This window comes from Colobus angolensis, unplaced genomic scaffold, assembly GCF_000951035.1.
Source record: "Colobus angolensis palliatus isolate OR3802 unplaced genomic scaffold, Cang.pa_1.0 Scaffold44, whole genome shotgun sequence".
Lineage (NCBI taxonomy): Eukaryota > Metazoa > Chordata > Mammalia > Primates > Cercopithecidae > Colobus > Colobus angolensis.
Window position 1 is genome coordinate 478181 of NW_012117821.1, and position 12669 is coordinate 490849.

A 12669-nucleotide genomic window follows, 5' to 3' on the forward strand; every position below is an offset into this window, starting at 1 on the left:
CCCTACACCTGCAACCTCCCTACACCTACAAGGCCCCCTAAACCTGCAACCTCCCTTCACCTACAAGATCCCTACACCTGCAACCGCCCTACACACCTGCAAGGCCCCCTAAACCTGCAATCTCCCTTCACCTGCAAGATGCCTACATCTGCAACCTCCCTACACCTGCATGAGCCTCACCCCGGCTGAGGCACAGGCAGAAGCGGGTGCAGGTGGAGCCTTCGCCAACGCCCTGGGCCCCCACTGCGTGTTGCATGGCCGGCTCTACCAGTCGCTCAGTCATCTGCCACCACCCAGCAATTGCTTCAGCATCCAGTCCCTGCTAGGGGACTCTGGGAAGGGGCATCCTGGCCAGGGCTGGTGCCACAGAGCAGTCCAGCTTCTGCAGGCAGGTTTGGGGTACAGTGGGGAGAAGGCAGTGCCCACCCCACCCCTGCCCTTCTCTGAGAGGCCTCTGTGGCCTCTCTGCCCCCTTCCTGGCCCCACAAGAGTGGAGGGGGAGACTCTGCCGGCGGGAGCCATCGGGCCCTCGACCCTCTCCCCAGAGCCTAGGGCCTGGCTTCTCCACTTACTGCAGGGCACCTCAGTTCCTGGGGGGCTGTCCAGCGGGGCAGACAGGGCCTCCCTCGGTGGGCAGCTGTCCACCTCCTACTTGCCTATCTACACTCCCAATGCGGTAATGACCTTGGCACCCCCACCCACCTCCTATCCCCAGTGTCCACCGTCAACCAGCCCTGCCTACCGGGGGGTGGCCCCTGAAACCCGAGGGCCCCCAGTGCTGCTCTGGGATCTAGACTCCCTCTTCCAGGGGAGACCACCCGACAAAAGCATCTATGACGTTTGAGTCAGTCACCCTCGTGACCTGGCGGCCCCTGGCCCAGGCTGGCTGCTCTCTTGTGAGGCTCCTAGGACAGGGGCCGCTCCTCCCTTCCGCTCCCACCCCCAGCTTGTTGACAGGGAGCCAAGGCCAGGCGGGTGTCTGCAACCCCAGCAGCCTCGAAACACGAGGCAGCAGCCTTGCTGGGAGTCCACAGTGTTTACTGGACTACCCCACGTGTGGTGTGGCCGTGGCCCAGCTGGCACGACCCTGGTCCTGGTCAGTCATGCCTCTGTTTCCCCTATACTCAGAGGTAAGGCTGTGGGGGGCAGGGCTGAGCCTGGAATAGCCCTTCCCAGTCCCCTCTTCTCAGCCCACCACCCATCCATCCATCAGCAGCTGTCACTGAATGGTAGATGCAGCCTGGGAAGGAGGTAGCACCTTTTCAGGAAAAGGGATTAGGGAATCAAGACTGGACCGTACATGGTCTCGGTAGGGGCGTGGGGGAGACAACAGTAAAGGAGTTTACAACATTTTTTTTTAATGAGAGATGACAGAAGAGCAGACAGATGAAAACATGAGTCTGTGGTGACTTCGGATGGGAGCGTGTGGCGCCTCGCTCAGCACTCTCCAGAAACCGCAGACACAGCGTGAAACCCGACAGCACGAGGGACCAGGACACCAAAGGGCAGCAGGTGAGAGGGCGGCAGCCCCCGGAGCCGCAGCAGATGGAGGCACAGCTCCGGCCTCCACAGGTTCGAAAACACAGATCAAGTCAGTGGGGAAAAGGCCCCGGGGTGCTTGAGGCAGCTCAGACACCTAGGAGGCTCCGTGACTGACCCTCAGAGCCCCTCCCCAGTCTGGGAGCCAGAACACTGATGCCCCCAGCACCGGCAAAAGGCTGGGTGGACTCCAGGTCGGCTGCCAGGGAAGCACTTTCTGCATGATGGATTTCTCTGTCTGCGCTCAAGGCAGCGGCCCCTGGCGACACGGCTACTGAGCCCTCCGAGCACAGCTCATGTGACTGAGGGTGTGTCTTCACTTGTTTTTTTTTTGAGACAGAGTCTCGCTCTGTCGCTCAGGCTGGATTGCAGGGGCGCGATCGGAGCTCTCTGCAAGCTGCGCCTCCCGGGTTCACGCCATTCTCCTGCCTCAGCCTCCCGAGTAGCTGGGACTACAGGCGCCCGCCACCGCGCCCAGCTAATTTTTTGTATCTTTAGTAGAGACGGGGTTTCACTGTGTTAGCCAGGATGGTCTTGATCTCCTGACCTCGTGATCCGCCCGCCTCAGCCTCCCAAAGTGCTGGGATTACAGACCTGAGCCACCTCGGCCCAGCTAATTTTTTGTATCTTTAGTAGAGACGGGGTTTCACTGTGTTAGCCAGGATGGTCTTGATCTCCTGACCTCGTGATCCGCCCTCCTCAGCCTCCCAAAGTGCAGGGATTACAGGCCTGAGCCACCGCGCCCAGCCGCGTCTTCACTTTTAATACACACAGCCACACATGGCTGAGTGCCTGTGCTGCAGTGGGGACAGGGAGCCCTGGAGAGACTCAAGCCAAGTGGGACCTCTGGTTCTAGAGGACCCTCTTGAAGGGATGGGTGAACATGGACCCCTCTGGTTCCGGGGGACCCTCTCGCAGGGTGAACACAAACCCCTCTCCTGTGCTGCTGCAGGAGACCTGGCTCAAAGACATGACTGACACCAGAGCCCAGGAGAGATGACGCCACGCTGCCAAGATCGGAGCCTGAGGGAGATGACGCCACAGGCCCTCACTGGTGTGGCCAGAGCCTGCCCAAAGAGTGGGTGTGAGATGTGAGACACCCCTGCAAATGCTGAACCCCTGGGAAACAGCACCCTTGGATTCAGGGCAAACTAGAGATAAAGCCAATCGGTCTCTTCCTGGAGAATCTCAGGAAAACCGCTTAGATTCTAAGGGGAAGAAAAAATAGAAATCCCTCTAAGACCAGCAACAGTAAGTTCTGCAGGGCGGGTCATCAAATTAAACATCAGGCTAAAAATTTAATCTGAAGTGGTTCCAGGCTGCTCAGACCCCGGGCACTGGATGAACAGCAGCACCAAGGGACATAACGATTCGATTTCCTCCCAATACATCATTTTATTTCACAGCACTAAACTCACAAGAAACTATAAAACAGAATGAAGAGCTCTGTGCTCCTCACTCAGCCTCCCCAAAGATGAGTTTCAGGCAAGCACAGAGCACGGGCAGTCAGCAGGGAGCCCCGGCAGGGCCAGGCCACTCAGCCCCACGGCCATGTCCTGTTTCTGCACTCCCTTGTTTTCCTGACTGACGGAAGCAGACACAAAGGAACTCACGCTAGACAACTCAGCATAAAGGTTAGACACAAACAAACAGAATCCTACTGCGCGAGGCACATGCGGGGCGGTGAGACCAAAACAGCTGCTGTTCCCGGGGAGGGCACTCAGGTGTCCACCAGGTGTCCAGGGAGCCAGCAACACTGCGTCTCACGGGGGCAGGAACGTCAGGGCCATAATAGAATGATTTGTTAACCATATGTTTACATTTTAAGGACTTTTCTGTATGCATGATGCAACCATATATATATTTTTAATTTTTTAATGTTTAAAAAAGAAAGCCAAAGAGAACACCAGTGTCTTTCAAAGGAGTGGCAAGGTAATTTCTCAAGAGGAAGAATGCAAGTCGGAAGACAGTGGCATCATTCCTTACATGACCTGAGGAAATCCACCAGCAACCTGGAATTCCAGGCACAGGAAGAATGTCTTCAAGAAGCCTCCACAGCCAGCGGTAGGCATGGAGAACAGGCTCAGCACGCCCCACCCTCACGGGCTCAGCATGCCCCACCCTCACGGGCTCAACACAGCCACATTCATGGCCTCGCCCAGCTCCTGGGGCCATCGGGGCAGCGCTCATATAGCCCTTGTTCCCGTGGGCCCGTTCCCCTACGTGGCTCTGCACACTTGTCCCCATCCAGGTCCATCCGCAACAGACCAGAACCACGCCGCACCCCTCACAAGGCCTCCCAGCCGGATGCCTGGCCCTCCACCCGCATCTGCTCTCGAGCCCCACACCACCAGCTCCTGCCTCTTCCAGACCACGCTCTCTTCCTCTTCCTCAGAGGGCCAACTATGAATGTCCTGGCATCACTCCTGCCCTGAACAGCCCACCCCTCGCTCCAGCTCTGCCTGTGTCCAGAAGACCACCCCCCACTCCCTGACCCCCGGTTGCCCCAGACCTCACCCCCTCCTATAAGCCTGTTCCCACCAGGTCAGCCACTTCCCTCATGGTCTCACCATGAACCACGGCCCCCGTGACTTGTCTCGAGGCCACCGCACTGCCTCTGAATCCTTTCCTGCATCTCCCTGACATACCCAGCAGCCTCCGCGGCTCCTCCTGCATGGAGCTGGCCCCCAGTGCCTACCTCGGCTCAGCCCTTCTCACGACACACTTTCCTCTCAGCCTCCAGGAGCCCCCCACCAACCCCTGGCTTACTGGACCCCGGTTCACCTCAGCTGCTCCCTCCCTCACCCCCTGCCGAGGCTTGGCTCCCCCATCACCATCTCATTCAGTCCTGACCTTGGTAGGTCAAGTCTGCACGTGAGACTGAGAGGAACCACTGAGGCAAAAAGTGGAAAGTTTGTAACTTCCAGACTAACAGAGAGAAGAGAAATGGCACAATCAAAATAAAAATCAATTCAAAAGACGGCAAGAAGAACGACCAAAAAGTACTGGCTTCAAAAGGCTGGCACTCTGGTCTGAATGCGATTTATTTATTGAGGTTGGGGGCCCCAATGAGGTTGGGAGGCCAGGCCTTTAAGAGGCAATGAGGCTGCGAAGATGGCACCACGCCTTTCTGAAAGGCAGGGTCAGCCCCCAGGAATGGACCTGCTCCCGTGTGGGCGGCCTGGTCCGCAGCAAGGCTGTGCTGGAGCGTCTCCCTCTTGGCGCGGTTCCTGGCTGTGTTCAGGCACAGCTCAAGGGCCTCACCAGAAGTCACCAGAGGCAGCCCCTCGACCTTGGGCTTCCCAGCCTGCAGAACTGTGAGAAATAAATTTATTTTCTTTATAAATGACTCGGTCTCAAGTATTCTGTTACAGCAAGAGAAAATGGACTGAGACAGCTAGAAATTAAAACTACAATATAAGACATTAGATGGTTAGACTAAATTTATAAAAATCAAGTTCTATGTTTAAAACACATATATCCAAAAACGAGGGAAAAAGGTCAGAATAAAAGGAGGGAAAAATCACTCCAGATAAATAGTAACAAAACACCATCAGTTACGACTCCAGAAACGGGGGACAGACTGAGGCAGCTGCACAGCAGGTGGGTGTGAGCACAGCAGACGGCGCGCTCCGTCACTCTCTCCTTCCTGGCCCTAAGAAAGGCAGAGACAGGTGCGGTCCGAGGGCACAGGTCCATCACAGACAGTGGGGCCCGGGGGCCCCAACAAAACAGCCAGGCCTGCAGATCACCCTGCAGGTGACAGCCCTCGGCAAGCAATAGCTACCACCGGCTTTTTAGTAGTTTACTTTAAATATAAACAAGAATCACTGGGCATTTGAGGAAAACCTTTAGATAAGAAAAACTAAAACAGAGCAGCATAAAACTTCAAAGTAACCATAATATCATCAGAGAACTAAGGGAAGAACAAGAGACTACTGAAAGAGGAACTCTCCGAGAGCAGAAAGGAATTCTTGGGATTTGAAAATGTGACCACACATGTTAAAAATCCCCCAGGAGCTGGAAGTTAAAGGTGAGAACGCTGCCTAGAAGGCAGAACCAAAAGACAAGAAAACAGACCACGGCACGAAATCGGTCCAGAAGGTTCCACGCCTGAGTTATGAGAGGCCCAGGACAGAGCTGAGACAGGTAGAGGACCCGGGCACAGAAGTCACACAGGAAATCCTCCTGGAACTGACAGGTGTGGATTTCTGCACTGAAAGGGCACAGCACATGCACCAAATGCCCCAGTAGATCTAAAAAGACCCATGTTACAACGAGGTGCAACTTCAGACCAGTGGGGTTCAAGGAAAGTTCCTCAAGTTTCCAAATAATAGGTCACATGCAAAGGATCAGAAGTCAGACCGCACCAGACTCAAACCTGGCATCTGAGAAACAGGAGACCCAACACGGGCATCCGGGAAGGGACATCACAGGGGGACAAACAGAGTTGTGTGTCTGAACCCAGAGAAAGCGGGCAGTGTTCAGATGGTTCAGAATAAATTAGCAGGAGGCAGAGTCAACTCAACCAACAGAAACACAAGCCACTGATTAACGACAGACACAACATGCCTGTAGATGACACGGTTCAGCTTGAAAATGCACACATGATCTATCTAAACAAAATGGGAGCCAGTCAACGGGGCTGTGGAAGGGCGTCCGTGCCTCTGCGAGTGCCTGGCTCCCCCAGGGGGAAGTCATGAGTGTGAAGAACCAAAACCAAAACCAAAGAAAGCAAATCAAGAAACAGCCAAACAGCAGCATGCTCTTCTCAAAGGCCGCGGTAAATGCCGGAAGAAACAGTGGGAAGCACTGATCCACCTGCAGGACTCAGGCAGAAAAGCTGATTCCGTGTCCGCTTCACAGTTCTATGGAAGAACCACAGTTCTATGGAAGAATACAGTTCTATGGAAGAACCAAAAACGTGGTACGATTTTGCTTTGATAAAAATAAAGGAGAGCAGGTGAAGAGCCCTAGGAGGGCGCCGTGCCACCGAACCTGAACCAGCATGTGGCAGATGTCCACGTGTCCAGCCTCCGCCGCGGCGTGCAGTGGGGAGCGCTTATTCTGGTGCTCCATTTTGAAGTTGGGGTCAATTCCGTCCACTGTGAACAAACACAGTTTTATTAATGACTTCAGATGTAGCCACAGACTCCAGCTCAGGACTGTCACGATGGCTGGCAAGCACTCACAAATGACCAGCTTCCACACAAACAGCCACCTCGAGCCACGCCGCAACCCGCCCACAGCACCATCCTCTGGACTTGAGAATTGAGTGTGCTGGTCTCCTGTGGAATCGAACAGGCAGGCCCCTCTGTCAGAACTACCTCAGCAAGGCACGCTCTTCCCTTTACCGCCCTGCTCAAACTCTGAGGTTCCTTCTGTATTTCCGTGCGTCCTGGCCACGGCCACCCCAGGACCTGTGAGGCAGCCGACCAGGGCAGACATACCCTAGGGGAGCAAGCAAGGCCAGGGACAGAGGCCTGAGCATCGGTCACTTCCCAGGAGGTCTGAGGGGACAGTGAGCAATGGAGCAGTGAGGTGACCTTATTGTCGTGTGAAGTCTGTGACAAAAATGATTAAAAAACTGCTGGTCAACATAAACAAACCTTTTTTTAAGGGCAAATGGTTCCGCTTCTTTTTACTTGACGTACTGTCCAGTAAAGGGCTTCTTAATCATCCTTTTCAACCCAGAGACGTTGAACGTCAGAGAAATCAAGCCTAGAGCTATGAGCCCAGAGACCCGATGACCACTGGGAAGGCTCTATCTACTCTATCTCACAAGCACGCTTTCGGGTATTAGAAATCTAATGCAATCGGTTTGCCTGTGATAAATTGCCTATAGCCGAAGCCTACTTTGTCCACACCACAGCGGCTTTGATCAGCACAGGTGAGACACCAGCTGCCGCCATCACCACACAACTCAGCAGGGCCCCAACTCACTAGTTTTGCTTTTCCTTCATCTACATTTCTGCTTGATTTAATAATCGCATTCCTAATTCCTTTTTAAAAATTAGAACTTCGTAGAGAATAGTTCTACCATCCTGCATAACTGAATATGAATACCATAAAAAGCCTCAACACCAGTGGGCAACCTCTTCACACTCAGCAGAGAACTCAGAGACACAGAAACAGAAAATCAAAATGAGACCAGCCTTCTGAGGAAGGGGCAACAACTGCTCTCGGCTTCTTTCAGTGCCACAGGACTGGTCGCGTGTGCCCGGGTGGCAGGAAGGCACTTACCCAGCATGAGGAGCACCTTCTGAAGCTCCCCTTGCCTGGCGGAGAAGTACAGCTGCTTTGGGTGGAAGCGAAGCTTCTTGGGTCTGTGGGAAGCACAGGACAACAGTTGGGTCAGCATGGGGCTCCGCGTCCCACACGTGAAGCTGAAGGCTGGAAGGCCCAGGGGACGTCTGCCCACCAGCCCCACAAGCTCAAGTGCAAACCCACCAGTCTTGAGATATCTCGTGGTAAAAGCTGCAGAACAAGACACTGCCTTCCCAGTCACTGCAGGAGAACGCTACACACTGTGAGGCCTTTACACAACATGACGACAGAACCAGCGCAGGAGGCAGGGGAACAGGGTCGCGGCAGGCCCCAAGGACCTCAGCTATGCTCAGCACAGCCAAGACCAGCCCCAGCCAGGATGAGCCCACACAGCGTGGTCATGAGTGAGGGCACAGCTCGCACTATAGAAGATGCCTGGGGCAGTGAGAGCTGGCAACGCTGGCACTTTTGCTTTGAAACCTTAACTCGATGACTAAGCTGATAACCGATATGGTTTAGACCTGTGTCCCTCCCAAACCTCATGGTGAAGTGTGACCTCCAGTGCTGGAGGCGAGACCTGGTAGGAGGGGACTGGGTCCTGGAGGCAGATCTCTCATGAGTGGCTTCGCGTCATCCCTCCCCCTGGTGATGAGTGAGTTCCTGCTCAGTCAGTTCCCACAAGATCTGGTCACTTAAGAGTATGGGAGCCTCCCCTTCTCTGTCTCTTGCTACTCCTCCTGCTTTGCCTTCCACCATGACTGTAGCTTCCTGAGGCCTCCCAAGGAGCAGATTGGCCAGCATCACCTCTCCTGTACAGTCTGGAGAACTGTGAGCCAATTAAGCCTCCTTTCTTTATAAATTATCCAGCCCTAGGCATTTCTTTATATTGACACCAAAGCAGACTAACACAATCACCAAGGGATGGGGGAGAGAGTGGGGGTCGGGAACAGTCTGGGGTCTGGTCAGTGAGCAGGGCCTGTGGGCATCGGTGGATGGCACCGTCACTTCAGGAACAGGCTCAGAGGTGAGGCTGGAGGCAGACAGAGGGGAGCTCCAGGAAGGAGGCCAACACAAGCCTCGGTGCCACAGTCTGGTCTGCCTCCCGGGGGGGCAATGCTGAGAGAAGGATGAAGAGGGTTGGTCTGCCTCCCTGGGGGGGCAATGCTGAGAGGAGGACGAGGTGGGTTGGGTTTCTGCGAGCTGTCAGGAAAGCCTGGAGGGCCCCTTGGCCCAACCCTTGCATTGCACAGATGTGGTGGGGCCTGGGAGGAAAACGGTGCCAAGGCAGCAGAAGCAGTGTCTGCTCTCATGACCTAAGGGCAGTTCAGGGTCAACAGCAACCAGGAAATGTTTGTCAAAGCTCACCAAGACTACCTCCTCACTTAGGACTTCAAAGGTGTCACATGTTGCTCTTAATATAATGCAGAGGACAGTAATTTGCAATGATTTCCCAAAATAGTGTGAAAATATACAAATTATTCTAATAAACAGCATTAATCAAAAAGCTGAAAAGTGCTAAAATGACGCCATGGGGAAAAACACGGGGTGCACATTAAAACAGGCCCTGAGACATCTCTGCAATCACACATCAGGTCTTACTTTTCCGAGTCGAGGGCGATGAGAGCACTCTCCAAGGTTTCCTTCCCTGGTCCCTGGGAAAGGCCAGGGGTTGGCCTCCCGAGCCCAGCAGGTCCCGTTGGATCAAAGCCCTCGGGCATGTGGGAGGCTGTACCCTGCAGCTTGTCGTCCTCCGAGAGCAGTGGCCCAGCAGCACTTCAGTGGGAGGAAATCGGGGAAACGTTTATGAAAACATGAAACATGGCCTGTTCCGACTCTGACTGCCCCAGTGCGCTGTTTTCTAAGTGAGAGCTGCAGATTTGCTTACTGTCCGCTGAGTCCCTGGATGCAATGGTTCAAGATTCAGAACCAAATCTCCTGAGAATACCAGAGCAGCTTTTCCTAGACTTCTGGGCAGCGTGTTCAAAATCATTCTCATGAATGAGCTTCAAGCTGAATCTATCAAGTCCACTGCCCACCCCCAAGAAAAGGAAATCCCACTGGAATTTTGATTCAAAGTGCATTAAATTTACAGGATAATAGGAAGGAATCAGCTTAACATGTCCACAATTTGAGTCTCTTTTAAATAATCTTCAAGGAAGTTTTCGTGTTCTTTATATTAGTGTCACATTTAAGTTCTTTTGTTTTGCTGGGTAGTGACAGATTTTGTTGCTGTTTTGAAAGGATCTCTTTCATAATTTCATTCTCAGGTAGGAAACTTCTGGTAAGGAAGAAGGCAAGTGGCTTCTACCTCTTCTTATCAGATCCTCTTACTGACTCTTGAGCTCTAAAAAGTTTTCAGCTGTTTCTACTGGACTCTTTCAGGAAGACAACTACATCTGTCTAATATGAATACTTCTAATTATTTGATACTTTTTTTGTCTTCAGCTAAGGCCTTCAAACCTTAATGCCACAGAACTCAGTCACAGACTGCAGCAGCTACCACTCATCTATCGCCTGTGTACTGACGGGACTGTGCCAGCAACAGAAACACCACAGGGCTACATCAATGGGGGTGCTGTGAAAACCGGTTCAAAACAGGCAAATGGATCTATCTACATAACCAAACTGAAAGAAAGCAACGTATGTACAAATGGCAATAAATGAATTTCAGTGTCTTAAATGTCAGAAATCACCATGAGCATCAGCATCAGCTCAGAGACTTCTGGAAAAAACAGCAGAAAGCAATAATGTTAAAATAACAACTGAAACCTTTTCAGGTGAACGACTGGAGAGCCCAGCCAGAGCCTGTGCCAGGTACCTGCCCGTTGTGGTGTCGGCCCTGCCCTCCAGGGCTGAGCCCTTCTCCTGCCCGGGGACTGGTGTCACGGTAGAGGTGGTGTCTGCTTTAGCTATCGTCACCTCTTTGGCCTTGGAGCTCTCCTCCCCACAGTGGGGACAATAGCTGGCGTTATTGACTCGAGAGGCACAGTCTTTGTGGAAACGGTGAGAGATGCTGCTCTCGGGCTGACACTCCATAAAATTACCCTAAAAATGGGAGGACAACAAAAATGTTTTGTTTTAATTGGGGTTAGTTTTTGGAAAAATAAAGTACTACTAAACTGGCACCGCATCCCACATTGGGCGGTCTGCAGAGTGAGCCATGGGTCGGGGTGGGGTCCAGTCTTGGCCTGAGGCATCGTTAAGAAGGAGGAACGATGCTTCCCGTGGTGCTCTCGCCCCACAGAGAGGAAGCTGAAGCCAGACAGAGGTCACTTGGCTGCCTCCGACCCACCCAGGCCCAGGAAAGCTGAGGCTGCCCACAAAGAGAAGGCCTAAACTAAAGAAGGACCCAGAAGGCCCCTATTCTGAAGGGCGGATAGGGACAGGGCCAGACGACAGAACCTCAGGGCACAGCATCAGCTGGAGCTGCCCCAGTGCCCGGCAGTGCAGCAGATGTGGTTTGGCGACCCAGGTGAGCCTCGGGGAGGAGCACACAGCCATAAGAATAGCATTTTCTTGCAGAAAGTCAGAGATAAACAGATGTAGCAGAAGCAAAAAAAGGATGTTTGAAGATGGGGAGGACATGCAAAGTGTGAAGTCCAAAGAAAAGCCCCCAAAAGTGGAAGCTCTTGGCCCAGGTTCACAAAGGGGCAGCAGGGCATCTCTGGGTGCCTGAAGCTCACACCCAAACACTCACACACACAGACGCACACACACAGACACTGACAGGCAGAGGCTCACACAGATGTGCACGCACGCACACACACACACACACTCTCCCTACATGCACAAGGATGCCCACACAAGGGAGCTCCATAGGGAAGCAGCCCATTCTCAGGGGGCCCTGGGCACAGCTGAGCACAGATGCTTGACAGTGAGGTCACAGATGACCCAAGATCCCAGCAGAAACTGCCCAGGGCACAGCAGGGTGGTGCTGCCTCTCCTGGGAGCTGCGTGCTCTGTACACCCTCGTCATGGGTGGTGAACGTCCTCAGTACAGCCTCCACCTGGAGTCTTCAGTGCGTCACAAGCCCCTCACCACTGCTCTCAAGCCCCAGGGCCTTAGACACCTTCACCCCTGACCCCCACTTCCCTCCTCCGGCCTGGAAGTCCAGGTCACACCGTCCTAGTCATCTCCGAAAGCGGCTTGCAGGTGGAAGGAGGGAAATGGGGGTTGGAGGTGAAAGTGTCTAAGGCACTGGGGCTCGAGAGCGGTGGTGAGGGGCTTGTGACACACTGGAGACCTCCAGACAGACACCAGACCTGGGTCAAGCTGCTGGACCACACGACAGCAGGTGGACACAGGACAGGAACCAGCACCAGTGAGCAGACAGCAAGCCTCTGGAGGACACAGAGGCCGCCCGACTGGGCTCTTACCGCTGTGCAGAAGTAGCCACAGCCGGGACAGCACTGGTGCTTCACCATGCGGCCCCGGTGGTCTTCACACAGCACAAGGAGAGGGGCCTTGTTGGATGGGCGCATCAGCTCATACTTGACCACGCTGTTTGTGCACCGGCCCAACTGCAATCAGACAAGACTGGTGGTCAGTGTCAGAGTCACGAGAGGCCAGCATTCCCTCCCACCAGGTGCTGGGCAGTGCAGGCACAAAGGAGCTGCTCAGCAGGTGTGGGCTGACTGAGCCGAGCCCTGCAAGGCCAGCTTGGCTTTGTGGGTACCTGCTATACGTCTGCCAGCATTGGGGACACACAGGGAGCCCAGAGACGGAGACGCCCACCATCTGCTACCCACTCCCACCAGATCCAGGGGGCGAGGCACGCCCACTCCCACCAGATCCAGGGGCCAGGCGCGCCCACTCCCACCAGATCCAGGAGGCCAGGCGCGCCCACTCCCACCAGATCCAGG

The 12669-nt window shown here is 54.1% G+C and overlaps 1 protein-coding gene and 1 pseudogene across 1 annotated transcript in view; one reads left to right on the forward strand and one right to left on the reverse strand.

Annotated features, from left to right (window-relative positions):
- EHMT1 (euchromatic histone-lysine N-methyltransferase 1) overlaps positions 1-12669 on the reverse strand; it is a 170994-nt gene that overhangs the window by 43665 nt on the left and 114660 nt on the right. Inside the window, exons 11-15 of the mRNA XM_011957223.1 lie at positions 12184-12327; positions 10625-10851; positions 9406-9579; positions 7783-7865; positions 6538-6644 (exon numbers count right to left, since the gene is read on the reverse strand). Coding sequence (XP_011812613.1) covers positions 6538-6644; positions 7783-7865; positions 9406-9579; positions 10625-10851; positions 12184-12327 — 735 coding nt within the window. The remainder of the gene's footprint in view (positions 1-6537; positions 6645-7782; positions 7866-9405; positions 9580-10624; positions 10852-12183; positions 12328-12669) is intronic.
- On the forward strand, positions 170-2539 carry LOC105522781 (annotated as a pseudogene).